This window comes from Gorilla gorilla, chromosome 3 (genome assembly GCF_029281585.2).
Source record: "Gorilla gorilla gorilla isolate KB3781 chromosome 3, NHGRI_mGorGor1-v2.1_pri, whole genome shotgun sequence".
Classification (NCBI taxonomy): domain Eukaryota; kingdom Metazoa; phylum Chordata; class Mammalia; order Primates; family Hominidae; genus Gorilla; species Gorilla gorilla.
Window position 1 is genome coordinate 72,854,529 of NC_073227.2, and position 18,342 is coordinate 72,872,870.

At 43.0% G+C, this 18,342-nt stretch overlaps 1 protein-coding gene and 1 long non-coding RNA gene across 7 annotated transcripts in view; one reads left to right on the forward strand and one right to left on the reverse strand.

The window, feature by feature from the left end:
• LOC109026628 (uncharacterized) overlaps positions 1 to 3,311 on the reverse strand; it is a 49,234-nt gene extending 45,923 nt beyond the window's left edge. For both annotated transcript variants that reach the window (XR_010133386.1, XR_010133387.1), the window contains exon 1: positions 3,073 to 3,311. This is a non-coding gene — a long non-coding RNA (uncharacterized lncRNA). The remainder of the gene's footprint in view (positions 1 to 3,072) is intronic.
• Positions 1 to 18,342, forward strand: part of LNX1 (ligand of numb-protein X 1) — a 201,054-nt gene that overhangs the window by 147,469 nt on the left and 35,243 nt on the right. For all 5 annotated transcript variants that reach the window (XM_004038680.5, XM_055385813.2, XM_055385815.2 and 2 more), the window contains 2 exons: positions 823 to 1,025; positions 3,278 to 3,649. In XM_004038680.5, coding sequence (XP_004038728.2) covers positions 823 to 1,025; positions 3,278 to 3,649 — 575 coding nt within the window. The remainder of the gene's footprint in view (positions 1 to 822; positions 1,026 to 3,277; positions 3,650 to 18,342) is intronic.

Sequence of the window (18,342 nt, forward strand, 5' to 3'; positions counted from 1 at the left end):
AATTGGTTCTGTTTTTTACCTCTCAATAAGCAAGCGATAAAACTGCAATTCATTCCATTAAAATTGATTCATTCACTTCTATTAACTCAGTAAACTTCAGCTGAAGGCCTCTGCATGCAGAGATATGTGTAGAGAACCATGGAACAGCCAGAGGTTATGCCCTCAGGTTTTATGGGCATGATATGAGGTATGTAAGAAATGAGTATAAGCTGGGCGAGGTGACTCACACCTGTAATCCCAGCATTTCGGGAGGCCGAAGTGGGCGGATCACCTGGGCTCAGGATTTCAAGACCGGCCTGGACAACATGACAAAACTCCGTCTCCACAAAAAATATAAAAATTTGCCAGGAATGGTGGCATGTGCCTGTAGTCTTAGCTACTTGGGAGGCTGAGGTGGAAAGATCACTTGAGCTCAGGAGGCGGAGGTTGTAGTGAGACACTACATTCTAGCCTGGGCAACAGAGTAAGACCCTGTCTCAAAAAACAGAAACAAAAACAAAAAGGTAAAAATAACAATAATGGGTTGAGTGCCATGAGAAATAGCTAGAAAGTTTTATAGGAAGTGGGCTGTTTAGAGCAAGGGAAGGAGGAATCAGGGTAGAGTTTAATTGGAAGGGCCTTGAAGGAAAAATTGGGTTTAAGCTCAGGATGAAAAACATTCCAAGCAGAGAAACTTACATTGACACAGAGGTAGGAAAATGGAAAACATGTATGAGGAAAAATGAATAGTTTAGTTTGGCTGACACCGAAGTTTGGCAAGAAGAGTAGTTGGAAAGGTCCATTGGGTGGGTGTCTTAAATAAACACTCTTTGTCCATTTCAGTCTTTCCAAGGTTGTACCACCTGATTCCAGATGGTGAAATTACCAGCATCAAGATCAATCGAGTAGATCCCAGTGAAAGCCTCTCTATTAGGCTGGTGGGAGGTAGCGAAACCCCACTGGTCCATATCATTATCCAACACATTTATCGTGATGGGGTGATCGCCAGAGACGGCCGGCTACTGCCAGGAGACATCATTCTAAAGGTAGAGACTGTGGCTGTGGGGCTGCAGCAAGGGGCTTGATATAAAAAAAAGCTTCTGAGCCAACAATTGGATAGATGGATGGATGAATGAGGGAAATGGTAAAATAAATGTGGATAGTGACTTTCTATCATTTTATGACTCTGAGATTTGTCATTTAATTGAGATCTTTGTTTCTCTCTGTCTTGCTCTTTTACTCTCTCCCCCCTTTCTCTCTGTATATAAATATTTATCTGTCTCTATATCATTTTGTCTGTCCACTCTTCTGCCTTCTCCCTTCTAGCTTTTTCCATCTTCCTCTTCATTCCCTTTCTCCACCTCCTCTTTCTTCTTTTATCTCTTTTTTTAAAGAGCATTAATATAAAATAAAACTGGGACATATATTTTCTTAAATTGTTTTTAGAGTAGATTAATAGAACATTTTGTATTTTATTTAATCACAATCATCTACTTTTTGAAAGTCAATTTCCTATAGTCTTACGGCCCTCCCTGAAAATAAAAGTAATCTCTGTGCTAATTCCACCAACCCAGAGACATACCAGGGGAGACAGGTGTTGGAATAGAATGCTTTGGGTGTTACTGTCCTCAGAGGCCTGGTTAAGGGGAAGGAGGAATTTTCAGAACAGAAAGGATAAAAAGATCTGTTTACCAGACAGAAGTCCAATGTTTGCCAAAAGTGACAAGAAACCCCTCCCTGTTCATATATTTTCTATCTGACACTCAGATAGCAGTTCTATCCCATCCCTTCTAGGTTGCTGAGGGACCGGCTCCTGTCACATTATGAGCTGTTTCTTTGGCAAACTGATTGGAATAAGAGGAGAAATAACCTAAAGCAGTTTTCACAGAAATGCTGAAATTCCTGCTGGCCTCCGAGGTGGAGCATAAGACAGGGCCCTCGGGGCAGGCCGCAGTACAATCAGCTACACTGTGCACTGCTGCCTCCCAGTTCTAGTGGAAACTATGCTGCCTGGGAGGGTTGCATAACAAAACATTTTGATTCTTGTGGCCTTCAACTGGAGCTTACAAACAAAAGGGCTGCCAGGACTATTTAGCAGGCAACCCTGACTCCCCTGACCTTCTCTGGGCCCAGAGGTGATGGGGGAACCCGGCCCTGCCACCTCAGGTGCTCTCCTCACCTGTGCTTGGACAAAGGTGGTGAGCTTTGCCTTTGCATGAGGGAGGCTCTGGAGCTGCACCAGAGAACAGGTGATTATATCCTCAAGAAAGGCCTTTGTAAAGCCCATTCCAAGCCTTCTCTAACAATTGGCTGCAAATACAAGAAATCTTATCAAACTACAGAAATTCAAGAAAGTTATTTCTCCTCCATGGGGCCTCTTTCCTCAAACACAGAGTGCAGCAATTGCTGCGAAATTGTTTTCTTCCAACATAGGGGGCTACAGCCTCCAGGCTGGGCCTGTGTAGCCAGAGAAATTAAAACCAGAAAGCCCCATGCAGTATCAGCCCTACACATCATTAGTGAGGCACAAATGAGAGGGCCGAGCTTAAGCTTGTTTAAGTAGCTTTATAAAGAGATCTAGCCTTTCAATAAAAGAGCCTGGAAACTTCCTTTCATATCAGTTTGTTTGAAACTGTGCAAGGATTTCTTCCTTTTGCTGAGAACACGGGCAAAAAAACCTTGCAGGGGACCACCCTGAGACCTGACACATTCCCATCCGCACACACACAGTATCACACACACATACACTCCATCGTGCTCACACACTCAGACCCTCACTCACACACTATCACATCTACATACACACACAGTGGTGAGGACTGGAAGTTCTGGTATGAGTTGACCCAGGGAGAAAAATTCAATTGGAGATTTTTGGGAAGAAAATGTCAACTTGGCTTGAAGAGCTGTTTAATGCAATCATTTGACTGAGGCAAATGGGAAAAATGCTTTTCTTTTGCCTTTTCCTACCTTATCTTCCTTCCCTCTCTTCCTGCCAGCTAAAAAATAATGACAACAGGAATGAAGGCCAGGATTCTGGGAATAAATATGTGGGCTTGGGTAAGAACAAGGTGGAGAAAGACGGTGTCTACTCACAGAGGCCTGGAGAGGTGCTGCAGGCCATGCTTGGCGAGAACAGGGTTAGAAACGCTGTTGGAAGGTGTGGTTATTGGACACAGGATGAGGCGGGAGAGCAGAGCAGTCTTTAAAGACAGGATCCTGGCTTTTCTGTGGGCCTGGATCTTTCAGGAAGGGTTGTGGCAGGTGGAGCTGACCGCACGATTGTTCCACCTGCCCCCAGGTCAACGGGATGGACATCAGCAATGTCCCTCACAACTATGCTGTGCGTCTCCTGCGGCAGCCCTGCCAGGTGCTGTGGCTGACTGTGATGCGTGAACAGAAGTTCCACAGCAGGAACAATGGACAGGCCCCGGATGCCTATGGACCCCGGGATGACAGCTTTCATGTGATTCTCAACAAAAGTAGCCCCCAGGAGCAGCTTGGAATAAAACTGGTGCGCAAGGTGGATGAGCCTGGGGTTTTCATCTTCAATGTGCTGGATGGCGGTGTGGCAGATCGACATGGTCAGCTTGAGGAGAACGACCGCGTGTTAGCCATCAATGGACATGATCTTCGATATGGCAGCCCAGAAAGTGCGGCTCATCTGATTCAGGTGAGTCAGAGGTCATTCCAGGATCCCAGTCAGAAACCCCGGACGTGAGCAAGAATGCACATCCCCCTGAGCCAGGCACCCTGTCACTACCACATGTGTCATGCAGTGCCTCCCTTTCAAGGAGTCAGGATGGAAAGACCAACATTTTCAAAGCTTCTGCCCAGGTGAGAACATTACTCAGCTGGGCGTGGTGGCCCATGCCTGTAATCCCAGCACTTTGGGAGGCCGAGGCGGGTGTATCACATGAGGTCAGGAGTTCAAGGCCAGCCTGGCCAACAGGGTGAAACCCCATCTCTACTAAAAATACAAAAAATTAGCCAGGCATGGTGGCAGATGCCTGTAATCTCAGCTACTCGGGGGGCTGAGGCAGGAGAATTGCTTGAAACCAGGAGGCAGAGGTCGTGGTGAGCTGAGATCACACCATTGCACTCCAGCCTGGGCAACAAGAGCGAGACCCGTCTCAAAAAAAAAAAAAGAAAGAACATTACTTAAGCAAATGATGGGTTTCAAGACCATGGACATTCCCTAGGTGTTGTGTTGTCAGCCATCCAATCTGACTGCAGATAAACACGTTGGGTTGTATGCTACAATCTCACAGAATTAGGGCCACTCAGGGTCAGCAAGGTTGTGTCATCCGTGTACCCAGTATGTTCAGTGTAGACCCAGGGGTCATTTACACACATTCTGGGCACATCTAAGACATCTAGTTGTATTAACTCCCGTAAGAAGCTGTGCCGTGTTGATGTGGTAGCTCAGCCAGGTGCGGAGGCTCACACCTGTAATCCCAACACTTTGGGAAGCCAAAGCAGGAAGGTGGCTTGAGCTTAGGAGTTTGAGACCAGCCTGGGCAGCATAGTGAGACCTCGTCTTTACAAAATGCAAGAAATTGGTTGGGCGTGATGGTATGCACTTGTAGTCCCAGCTACTCTCGAGAGGCCAAGGTGGGTGGATCACCTGAGGTCAGGAATTCAAGGTCAGCCTGGCCAACATGGTGAAACCCCATCTCTACTAAAAACACAAAAAATTAGCCAGGTGTGGTGGCAGGTGCCTGTAATCCTAGCTACTCAAGAGGCTGAGGCAGGAAAATCACTTGAAACTGGGAGGCAGAGGTTGCAGTGAGCTGAGATCGTGCCACTGCACTCTAGCCTGAGCAATAGAGCAAGACCCATCTTAAAAAAAAAAAAAAAAAAAAAAAAAAGCTATGCCATGCATTCTCCAGGGATCCTATGGACAGAGTAAGTCTTAGTCTCCATGGCTAAGTCCAGGTGACTTCGAAAGCACTTGGAAACCCAAGTATGAACCTGAGAGGAAGCCCCCTAAGAAGAGAGGGACGCAAATTCTTGATCACTCAGGCAAGTAGAGTTCATGACTGTTCAAACTAATCCACTTTTCTGACCAGTATAATGTCATCAAGCACCTGTATGTATTTTGTTGACTTCGTCAGGGTCACTGTTGAAATTTTTTTTTCTTTAACTTTTTTATTTTAAGATAATTATCAATTAATATGCAATTGTAACTTACCTTTGTATTTTGAGATAATTATCAATTAATATGTAATTGTAAGAAATAATACAGAGAGATCCCATGTCTCGTTACTGTTTTTCCTAGTGTTAACATCTTGCAAAACCATAGTATGGCATCACAAGCATGCTATTGACATTAACAGTCATAACAGAAGATTTCCATCACCACAAAGATCCCTATAAAAGTTGCCTTCTATTGCCACATCCATTTCCCCCCCCCCGCCCCCACGTCCTCCTTAACCCTTGGAAATCACTAATCTGTTTTCTATTTCTATAATTTTGAATTTCAAGAATGTTATATAAATGAAATCATATACGGACTTGGGGGACTGGCTTTTTTCACCCGGTATAATGTTCTGATAGTTTTGTGTCTCAGTGATGTTTCATAAGCTGTGAGCTTTATTCTTGGAATAATAGACTTTGTTCTGGGCTCTTATGTTCTAACGCATTCATTCACTTCATCCAGCAAATATCTGTTAAGTTCTGCTGCTTACGTGCCCCTGGGTTAGATGCAGAAATTGGAGGGAGGACCACTTAGATTATTCTTCCAAAGGATCCTCCAGTGTGGCAGGAAAGCTGTACTTTATCTAAATGACTGCCCATGCAGTCTTAACACTGCTGCAATGGAAAAAATTAAGTATGATGCTGCTGCAGGCGCAGGGGAGATTTTTGCTTGACTAGGCCTGTGAATTCCTCAGAGGAGGAAGATCTCGAACTTGGGGCTTGAGGAATGAGCTGGAGTTCTCCAGTGTACAAGTCAGCAAGGGTCATCCTAAGGAGACACAAGACAAAAGAACATTTCCTTAATAGCCCATGTGTTAGTCCATTCTCTTGCTGCTGATAAAGACATACCCAAGGCTGGGTAATTTAAAAAGAAGAAGAGGTTTAATGGAACCACAGTTCCACATGGCTCGGGAGGCCTCACAGTCATGGCAGAAGGTGAAAGGCCAGTCTTACATGGCAGCAGGCAAGAGAGAATGAGGGTCAAGCAAAAGGGGAAACCTTTATAAAACCATCAGATCTCGTGAGACTTACTACCACAAGAATGGTATGGGGGAAACCACCCCCGTGATTCAATTATCTCCCACTGGGTCGCTCCCACAACACATGGGAATGGTGGGAGCTACAATTCAAGATGAGATTTGGGTAGGGACACAGCCAGACCATATCAGCCTATGAGGGAAATGATAAATAATACCTGGAGCCTGGGGTGTGTATTTTAAAAAGCAGCCATAGACGAGGCAAGAGACAGATCATGTGAAATATTGCGAGCCATGCTAAGGACCTCGGACTTTATCCACAAAGCCATGGCGGCATTCTTGGAAGGGTTTAGGAAAGGAAATGGCATGATCTTCTAGAATGATCTCTCTCAAGTCAGTGGAGAGCTGAAAAGAGAAGGGCAAGATCCAGCGGCCTGAAGAAGCATTCTCAATTATCCAGCAAGTCTATGTCAACTTCCACTTAGTGACTGAAGTCTTCATACTTTGAGAATAGGCAGTAAGTCAGCAGCAGTAACTGACTGAGCCCTGCACCAAGTTCCACAGAGGGTGATCATCAAAAGACTGTTTGCTCTCAAGGACTTGGTTATCTAAACACAAATAAATTTGCCTGCACTTGAGATCTGGTTATGTGATTCTTTCAGGTAGGTGCTGGCGACTCTCTTCACTGTCCTGTACAGTAGCTTATCCCTCTTCGTGGAAGAGGACCAAGTGTTGGATGGTATTACTGTCATTGTAGACCTGGGCAGCCTGAGGCAGAGGGTACAAGGGGACTTAGCATTCTCCCTCTGCCCACTAGGGCAGAAAACACACATGGTACCTTAGCTTTTGAGCTGTGCCACTTGGTGGTGTCCCAGTTCCAAGGTGGTTCTTGGCCCCCATGGATGCTCATCTGCCCTAGAGCGCCCGAGCTCATGCCAAGTAGAGCAGGTGGGGAACAAAACCAGAGTTAGAAGAGGCATTTTCTGGCTGGGTGTGGTGGCTCACATCTTTAATTCCAGCACTTTGGGAGGCCGAGGTGGGCAGATCACGAGGTCAGTAGTTCGAGACCAGCCTGGCCAACATGGTAAAACCCCATCTCTACTAAAAATACATAATTAGCTGGGTGTGGTGGCAGGCACCTGTAATTCCAGCTACTTGGGAGGCTGAGGTAGGAGAATTGCTTGAACTTGGGAGACGGAGGTTTCAGTGAGCCAAGATCGCGCCACTGCACTCCAGCCTGGAGACAGAGCAAGACTCTGTCTCAAAAAATAAACAAAAAAGACATTTTCTTTCTGAGGTGTATACCATCTATTCCCAAATTCATGTGCCCACCTCACCTTCTCCTCTGATCACACTTGCACCTCCAGATGCCTGCTTCGTACCTTCCTGTGGATATGGCAAAGACATCTCAAACTTAATGTCAAAAACTGAACCCTTGGCTCCTACCATTCCACCCCTTGCCCAACGTGCTCTCCCCTAGGCCATTCCTAGTCTATAAAAATGGCACCTCTATTTACCCAGTGACTTGAACCAAAAAGAACTTTGATTCACCTCAGCGTCTTGCTCCCCCAACCCATTTTGACCTGGTCTGAGTGATGGCCAGAGCCTCTTTGCTGGCCTTCTGCCTTCCACACTTAATCATCTCTCTCCTACTCTATGCACAGCAGAGAAAATGAGCTCTTTACCAAACCACTCCAGTCAGGATGCCTCTCTCTCTCTCTCTCTCTCTCTCTCTCTCTCAACCCTCTGAGGCCTCCTGAGACACTTAGGTTAAAGTTGCAGATCGTTACTATGGCCTGCAATGCCATACGTCTTGTGGCCTTCTGTTCTCTCTCCAACCTCATTTCTTACAGAAGAGGATGTTTAGTATTCTCCCCATGTTTAACCATGTGCCCCATTGCCTTCTTGGTGCTCTTCAAGCATTTCTGCCTCAGGCCTGGCATTCTTGCTGTTCCTCTGCCTGGAAGAATCTTCTAAATATCCATTTGCTGCATTCCCACAGTTCATTCAGGTCTCCTCTCAACTGTCAGAGAGCTCTTCACTGTCAGTTCTACTAAGAATTGTGTCCATTTCTGCTCATATACACTTTATCCTACAATACTCTTCAATTACTACCAACTAATATTACCTGCCAGACAGTACAGTAAAGTATTGTATCCTCAGCCAAGCGCAGTGGCTCATGCCTGTAATCCCAGCATTTTGGGAGGCCGAGGCGGGTGGGTCACCTGAGGTCAGGAGTTCGAGACCAGCCTGGTCAACAGGGTGAAATCCTATCTCTACTAAAAATACAAAATTAGCCAGGGGTGGTGGCGCACGCCTGTAATCCCAGCTACTTGGCAGAAGAATCACTTAAACCCGGGAGGTGAAGGTTGCAGTGAGCCAAGATCGTGCCATTGTACTCCAGCCTGGGCAAAAAAGAGTGAAACTTTTCTCAAAAAAAAAAAAAAAAAAGTATCATATCCTCAGCACTTAAAGCAATGGCTGGCAATAGTAGGCACTTGATAAATATTTGCCAAATAAGTAAATGGAGTCAAATTATGAACATCTATGTGTATATAAAATATATTTTATACATTAACTTTATCTCCTAGGGATTGGTTATCAAACCATTTACCAAAGAAGCACCAAATCTGCTTTCATGTGCCATTTGTCCCCAAGATACCATATCTACTCTTTGTCCCCTTGAATTTGTTCAGTGATTATTGACTGAGCAACTTCTTTGTGCCAAGAGGTGTGTGGTACCATACTGAACTAGGTTGGTACAGTTCCTGGCCTGGTAGAGCTTGGAATGTATTCCTGCCTTTTATCTCAAAAGAACCAAGTCAGCATTAGGCAGGTGGCATTAGCCGGCCAATCAATGAGAAGAGAAAATATGCTATGTTTATGAAAACCTTCACACATGGAAAAGGGAGAGTCCATTGTATTTCTTTATGAAGAAACTGCATTCTTAGCATGATTTTTTTTTTTTTTCTCACTTTGAAAACTAGCCTTTTAGGTGACCACCAGTATTTTTTCATGTTACACTTGTTAACTCCCTCTGCAGGTCAATTGGTGCAACTCACATTCTGGAGATAATGTTTGCCAACTATACTTCGCAATAAGCAAAAGAAAAACTCTTACTCATCATGTCATTGGAAAAATCTTGACTACATATGGCATTTTGCTTTTGTAGATTAATAACAGAAGAGCAAAAACAGTTTCTTCCCTGAGAAAGTTAATTTACGGAATAAAATCTTGCCTAACACTGGGACTTCCTAAAAGATTCTTTTGCTTACTAAACAAAGCCAACATGCTTTATAAGAAGGAAAAACCTTTTAAAAAAAATGGGAGCAAAGCTAGTTGAAAAAGAAATGGAAAATACGGAATGCTGGAAAAACCTAGCTAAGCAATCGCATGCCGTTTCTGAAGAGTGGATTTTATTTATGTGATATTTGTAACACACACCAGGCTGAGGGGATTAAACTAAATACCCTTCAAAGGTTGAGACTCAAATTTCTAACCAATCCTTGGCTATGTTGCCTTTGTATGTCTACTCCATGAATCACATTTGCCTTACAAAGAAATTCCCAGACAACATGTTTTTTGGTCATGTTCTCTCCCACAGTACCCCACATTCAGCTTTTTTTCTGCATTACTTCAGGGAAGAGTTATTACAGAGAGGCCACAACCATTTTATATTTGACCAGCTTTACATATGTTGAGCTCTAACCTCAGCTTACTCAGCAGCAGCCTGGGTTTGCCAGGCCCTTTTAAGAAGAAAGTCCTTATGGAGATAGAAGCCTCAAATATGGTGCTGATGATTTATGTAGCTACTAAGTACAATTTTATTTTTCTCCATTGTCAATTTCTCAAGTGTTTGGGCATCATGACTGGAATAACTGTATGAAAGAGGCAGCTTTTTGGAACTGTCTGATGTCATAGCTAAGATAACAGAACAAAGAAATAATGGACCAAAGATTCAAATTGGAATGTCCCTCTTAAGCCTTTTTTCCATAGGCAATTCCAGACTTGATGCAGAAACTGAAGATACTCAAAGCCATTTCTAGAGCCAATGATAATAGGGCCTTTCATCATTACTGGCATATGTGTAATTGTTTTTTTCCTTATATGAATCAATATTTAAATGAGAATTCATTTCATCAAAGAACATTTGACAACAGGCTCGTCAAACTTTTTTTTTTTTATGAGATAGACTTTCAGACAGAGCCACAAAGCCAATAATGGACTATTTGCATTACCTACATGCATTTTAAATACATGATTCCAGCTCATGAATTCTGCTGTATACCTGCAAAAAAGGGTAGAACTTTTGTGGTACTGTAAACATTCAAGTCCCCCGGAGCCAGTAAGAATTGCCAGTGAAATAAAAGCTGATAGATCTGTATTTTTTTTTAACAGATCAGTACACTTAATCTGGAATTAAATCCCTACTTAAATAAATTGTCTTACCATGGTTTGTGGTAAATTTAATGCACATAGACTTGATTATAGAATTTTTTTAATCTCCTTGAGCTGAATTCTCAAAGTCCAAGTGATTTTTATATAGGGCTCCAAATTTTATGCATTCTTGATAAAGTGTGTGACTTGGTAAACTGTACAGCTTTTCAACTTAGAATTTCATGAGTGAACATTATGTGCAGCTACACACTGCAAATATTAGGGGATCTTGAAACTTCACTACCCTTCCTCTAACCCACATATCCCCCCCAAATATATATATTTTTATAGAACATAATCATGAGAATAACTTCTAGATATCCTAAAAGAAATGGTGTCTGAGGCAAGGATGCTGAGTCATTTTACTGACTCAGCCACCAGCAGATTCAGGGACTCAAGAACTAAATCCTTGTGTCTTGCCCTTGTCACTGACATCTGTATGACCCCATATAAGTCACCATCTGTATTATCATTAATGTCTTTGCATCTAAAGATATATGCTTCTGGGAACATAAGGATGAACATGGAGCTATAGTCTACTGGGAAAAATAAACCGTATTGCTGCCCTAATTCTCGTTTTCCACCCTGATCAAATCTTAAGATCCTATTTACTATGTTTCTTCAAAGCCTCCTTAATTTTCTCTCTCCTTGGCCAGACTGATTGCTTTTAGCTCATTGAAGGAGCTACCACCTCTTCAGCATGAGATACTCATAAACTTTTTAATAATATATCAGGTACTTTTCTGGGGGTCCAAAGTTTCAATGGCAAACAAATTAATACAGACCAGATTTGCTCTGACCAAACTCATTTTATAGGGAATATCAACTTATAGTACACCATTAATTCATTCTAGAGTTATATTTCTGGAGCCTCCAACTCGTTGCTCAGTGGGAGGATTTTTTTCCCTGCAAGTTCTTTTGTTCACTGGAAGGAAGGGAAGGGGAAGGATTCTGTTTCCAAACCTTGTTGTGAAATACATTGACATATCAACAGGAATGACTGATGACTTTGATTTTTTTCTAGCATATCATTCGGTTCTGATGCTTCCAGTTGTCTGTATTGTCATGTAAGGTCTGTATGGCATCACGTGGTCTCAGGGGTGGGCTGCTCTGCTATAATTTGTCCTGTGGTGCAGTCCTGAATACCTCCTTGTCACCTTTCAATTAATCCATAGGTAAAGACAGGAATCGATTGAGTTTTTGGATTCATAGAGCATAGAGACAATCCCCTATGCTTGTATGAATGACAAAATTGAAACGCCATTAATGAGGTCCTCAGTGCAGCTGGTTCATCAACAAAAATACTGTACTCTATACTGGTCAGTCCAGAACTCATCTTCTGGGTTCTATTCTGCATGTGCACACACACAATTTTATTATAGCGAGTCCAGAACTTATTACATTTTTTAGATGACTTGAAAAGATATTTAATGTGGAAAAAACTAGGAATAGTTGACCTGGAAAGGGAAAGAGCTAAGAGAGAGCAATGAGAGTGATCCTCAAATAGGATTGTCACAGGGAAATTGATGTGGGGTTGCCCTACTGGGCATAACTAGACCAATAGGCAGGCAATAGGATGGCAAATTTAAGTTCAACCTAAGGACAGACATTCAAATTAGTGCTATCTAAAAATGGCCAATGTTGCCTTGGGACACAGTGAGCTCCCTGTCATTGGGGGTACTGAAGCATGAACTGGGTGACAACATGGCAAGGAATTTGTAGGGAAATTGAATTATAGGCTATAGAGAAAATGTTGGATGAGATGATGTCTGACATTTCTTGTGTGTCTGTGACTTTCTAATTTTATGGAACCAGTGCCTTCACAATTTCCCAGGGCTTTGTGAGCACAAGATGGATTCACTGAGAATGATATTTGAACAGTTGCTGGAAGGGATTCTAAAATGGGGCAACCACAGACAGTGTAGAAACAGCCATCCCCACAAGCATATGTTGAAAAATCATTTAAAGCCAAACTGTCTCATTCTGAGATACTTGGAAAAGAAACCAATGAGGAATGCAGAATACATTTTTTAAAGAAGTGATTATTAAAATATCAGGTTAATGTAAAATATGTTGATGATGAAACCCTAGAGGACGAGCTCTATAAACAGCTTATATAGTTATCAATCGCATTACAGCTCTCACCTGTTTCTGTAACAAGGGGCCCACGCAATCAAGCACAAGTCTCCTGTGGACCAAGGCTATGCTATAAAGGAAGCTATGTACACGGTCTGCCTACTTTGAACAACACGGTCCTGATGACCAGCAGTGGGTTTGGAGTCTCCTTTCAAGTGTGTGTATAGAATAATACCCTGGGGCATTGTGGGGAGAGGGTGGCAACTCTTAACTTTCTTAACTTGAAACTTTATAAAACTGATACAAGAAACACAATAACAAATGAACCCAGTGCATTTTATATAGTTTATCATACATTTTACTTAAGCATATACCTATATGTCAAAAAGGCAGCAAATGTTATCATGCATTTGGCTTAACTCCAATCTGTCTCTGCCAATGAGCAGGTGAAGCCTTTGGCTGGATGAGAACAGGTACTTGACCAGTTCTTACTCCCCCTGTACGTTTTCACTGGCCCTCATAGTCACTGTATGGACTCATGCAATGCCAAGGCAGTAGAAAGATGCCCTGTGCTCCAGTGTACAGCTCTGCAAAATGTTGCTCCTTGTGTGGTGGCATGTTTGACTTCCATCTCTCTGCTCTGGGAAGTTGCAAATCTATGTTACGCCCTGACAGTATGAGCAGTTTTCATCAGCCATAGTGGACTTTGGAAGGGAAAGAGTCAATTGCAGGCTGAACACAAAGGAAGATGCTTGCTTGGCAAGAGGTCACAGTGCAACGCTCCCAGACTCCTTCCAGCTATAAGAGATAGGCTTTGTTATTTAAAGATGGGTACATATAAATGAGGCTTCTGGACTATGTTTTTCTTCTCTTAGTCACTGTATGGATTCATGCAATGCCAAGACAGTAGAAAGATGCCATGTGCTCCAGTGTATAGCTCTGCAAAATGCTAAGTTCCATCATATAAATATGATTGGCAATTTTGAGTCAAATCTCAACAGAGAAAAGCAGTCATTAAACAAAACGACAGAAAGCCAGTCCTTCCATACAGATGCTACTTAGTTTTAACCCTCTTTTTTTCTCTGAATATTAGATGGTTCCTATTTCCTCAGCCAGAAGTAATTGGTCCCACCTCTGGAGACCCTTAAGTATATTCCCCATTTCTCTTTCATGGCACTCCCATCTGACTGTCCCTGCAGTAGGAAACATTCCGGGAGGGCAGGAACCATGTCCTCAAGGTTCCCAGTGTGTTGTCTTCCCAGGGCAGGCAGATCAGCCTTGGGGACAGAGTGCTTGTCAGGAGGCTGCCAATAAGCTAAAGTCCACAGGGGAGAATATGGATGGCATCAGAACCCCTTCCTCTTGGCCTGTAGAAAAGAGAGAGGGATGCTGGGTGAAGTGGCATGCCTGTAGCCCCAGCTACTCTGGATGCTGAGGCGGGAGAGTCGTTTGAGCTCAGGAGCTCTGGGCTGTAGTGCCCTCTGCCGATTGGGTGGCTTCACTAAGTTTGGCATCAATATGGTGCTCTCCCAGGAGCGGAGGACCACCAAGTTTCCTAAGGAGGGGTGAACTGGCCCAGGGCGGAAAAGAGAGAGGGAGTCTAATGCTTCAGCTCTTGGGAGGGAAAGAATATGGTACAGCAGTCAAGCTATGCAGGTTGTAACCAGTGTGTCCAGAATTTGCCTAGATCACAATCTAGGATTCTTAAGGGAGAGAGGAGAGGAAACTTTAAGTCATGTCTTCTAATTAAGGTAGCCACCATTGTTAAACCATCCTTTTGCCCAAATTGCAACATCCCAAGAGATGCAAGAGAGAAGCTGTCTTACCTCTTTCTTGCAGTAAGCTATTCCTTGCTTGCTGGAATGACAGCTCTGCTGTATCCACTTTCTTGGTACATATCACGTAGGTGTGAAATAAACAAGTTTCTGCCATTTTCTCATTCAGTCTTTCTGTGTCTCCCCTATACTCCCCCTCCTCACACTCACACCACATTGATACTAGTGGAAAGAAAGATTCTCTGGTGCTAGGGGATGTTTCTCTACATTGAATCCAGCTCCTGATAGGAGTTAAAGCCAGGACAAGCATATTAGCCCATTTTCCACCTTATATCTTCAAACACCACAAAAGTACATCAAACAAAGTCTTTCTGTGAGCAATTTACAAGGTGGCTGGTGAGAGCCACAGATCCAGTCTTGCAGAGAATTTCTTTCCAAGTAAATTGATACCAGAATTATTTATTGTAGTGTTATTCCTGCCAACAACTTAATACCAAAGCCAGCATTTGAAAATCCAGTGAGAAATTTGTCCTTGAAAATGTGAATTAAATAGTTCTTGCAGGCTTCTCCTTGGCAATTTGGATTTTGCCTGGCAAGTTGATTCGATGTGTAGGTCTAAAATTTTCTCAGTTCTTATGAGGTGCTTAGATCATGTGGCTACTCCTCATCCAAAATGAACATGATACAATTTGCAAGCCTACGGACACTCTGCTGGGATCCTTCAAAACATCGGAGTTTCCCCAAAGAGAGCAAATTCGAGCTCAGTAATTGGGGTTTTGACCTGAATGTTCACCACTTCTTATCTTTTAGTAAGTTTTGCTTTAGAGAGTTCCCAAAGATAATCTTATTTAGAAGAAGGGAGGCTTATAGTACAAAGAAAGACACAGCTATTAAAAAATACTCTTCCAAGAATTGGATTTAGTCAGCTAATTCCATCGTTCTTCATGTGAACGATGAATCAGCTTTCTTCACGATTGTTTCCTGGGCTTTTTATTTTTGTTCTGTTCAGACACAAGCTTTATATGTGATGAGAAACACCAGGGAATTCAAGATAGGTAAACAAAGGAAGGGCACATTAGCCTTGTCTGGGGAGATCAGAAGTGATGGCCAGACTTTGTGTGAAGGACATGGGCAGAGGACTCCAACTTCTTTTTTGGGCCCTTTTCAGAAGGATTTTCTAGTTTTTGTGAAATGAGTCAACTCACCTGGCCGATCATCCATTTTGATGTTACAATAGACACTCTTACTGTACGCTAGCAGTTGTCTCTAAAAGTTCCTTTAATTTACAGCCACCCAAATCATGACCCCTAAGTTTCAAGAGAGCCCTGAGAAGAAGTGTTATAAGAGTGCAAAGTCATGAAGATTTGGACTGGTTAGTGTCAGACAACCATAGGGATATTGTTTCATTGGTGGGTGGTTTTTACTAAAGATTTTTTTTTTCTTTTTTTGAGATGGAGTCTTGCTTTGTCACCCAGGCTTGAGTGCAGTGCCACAATCTCAGTTCACTGCAACCTCCACCCTCTGGGTTCAAGCAATTCTCCTCCTGCAGCCTCCCGAGTAGCTGGGATTATAGGTGCCTGCCACCACGACTGGCTGATTTTTGTATTTTTAGTAGAGAAAGGTTTCAGCGTGTTGGCCAGGCTGGTCTTGGACTCCTGACCTCAAGTGATCTGCCTGCTTCATCCTCCCAAAGTGTTTACTTGAGATTTTTAAAACAAGGTCCTAGTTCCTGAGAGTGAGTGAGTTGTGTGCTCTGGGAATGAAGATGCAGAAAAGACATTGTCTTAGTCCATTCATGCTGCTATAACAAAATGCACTATCCTAGGTGGCTTGTAAACAACATAAATTTATTTCTCACAGTTCTGGAGGTCAAGAAGTCAAAGATCAAGACACTAGCAGGTTTGGTGTCTGGGGATGGCTACTTCCTCACAGATGGCACCATCTCACTTTGTCCTTACATGGTAGAGGGGCAAGCAAGATTCCTCCAGCCCCTTTCATAAGGGCTCTAATCCCCTTAGGAGGGACCTGCCTTCATGACCTAATCACCTCCCAAAGGCCCTACCTCCAAATGCTGCCATGTTGTGGATTAGGATTTTAACATCTGAATTTTGGGGAAACATGTTCAGACCATAGCAGGCAGGAAGCAAATATCTCCACCCCCATTGTCTGAGTCAATGGAAAAGAGCATGTAATTTCAATGCCCTCATTTCATGACCTTTCTCCCCTAGCCCAGTAACCATCCCTGTATAGGAAGAAAGCTGGCAGGTCACTGCCCCTTCTCTGTTGTGGTGGTGAGTGGGCAAGGGATGGGATGAAGAGAGGAACCACCAAACCTTACTCCTCTCTCTTCCATCTCCCTTGTCCCTAAACCAGGTCTGTCTTGGGAATCTTTCTAATCAAATCTTCCATATCTCATTCATTTTCAACTTTTACTAAAGTGATAAATGAGGTCAGCTGGCTACTTCAGCCTAGGCCACCAGAGAGCTCTATTTATGTGAGTTTCATAGGTCTAAGATTTAGTCTGAATGACCTGTAGCTCTGAAATCTCAATGGTCAGCAATTCTGGAATAATGGCCCATACTACCTGACACATGTGAAACTAATCTGTGGCAGAAAGACAATTTGTAAATGTATCATTGTATTCGTCTGCTCTCATGCTGCTAATAAAGACATCCCCGAGAATGGGTAATTTATAAAGGTTTAATTAACTCACAGTTTTACACGGCTGGGGAGGCCTCACAGTCACGGTGGAAGATGAAGGAAGAGCAAAGGGATGTCTTACATGGTGGCAGACAAGAGAGCCTGTGCAGGGGAACTCCCATTTATAAAATCATCAGATCTCGTGAGACTTACTATCTCGAGAACAGCATGGGAAAGACCCACCCCCATGAATCAGTTACCTCCTGCCAGGTCCCTCCGATGACATATGGGAATTATGGGAGCTACAATTCAAGGTGAAGTTTGACTGGGGACACAGTCAAACCATATCGATCATGTGGAGTGGACCTTTCCAATAAGTACTATATTTGCTATTCTGAATGCCTGTCCAAATATCAATGTACATAGCAGAGAGAATTAGCAGAGTAACTGGTAGTTCCATAAAAAATAAAGAAATCAAGGCAAATTACTCTTTTGCAGTTTTTTAAACATTTTGTATTTCAATAGCTTTAGGAATACACGTGGTTTTTGGTTACATGGACATTATATGGTGGTGAAGTCTGAGATTTTAGTGCACCTGTCACCTGAATAGTGTACACTGTACCAAATAGGCAGTTTTTCATCCCTCACCCCACTCACCCTCCCCTTTTCTGAGTCTCCAAAGTCCATTATATTACTCTGCCTCTGCATCTCCAGAGCTAAGCTCCCACTTACAAGTGAGAACATGCAGTATTTGATTTTCCATTCCTGTGTTACTTCACTTAAAATAACGGCCTCCAGTTCCATCCAAGTTGCTGCAAAAGACATTTTTTCATTCTTTTTTGTGGCTGAGTAGTATTCCATGGTATATACATACCACATTTTCTTTATCTACCTATCAGCTGATGGGCACTTAAGTTGATTCCATGTCTTTGTGATTGTGAATTGAAGGTAAAGGATTTTGATTAGGCTGTACATATTAATGTACGAATTCATCCCCATATTTCTAAAGTGCTAAACCTTTCCTATGCCCAAATATTTGCAAGTGTCAGGCTCAGGATTTCTCTTCCTGCAGTGGCAAGTTACTGCCATTAACTCCATCTCTTTTTCTTTACTGTGTACCATTGATCTTAGACCTTTGCTTTGGGCTGCTACTTTACACAGTGCACCTAATTCTATCTGGGAAGAACTTAGGGCATGGCTTGTGTGTGGTAAAACCATTAATTAAAAATGAATTAGCAATATTTGATGATGCCTTTTCAAAG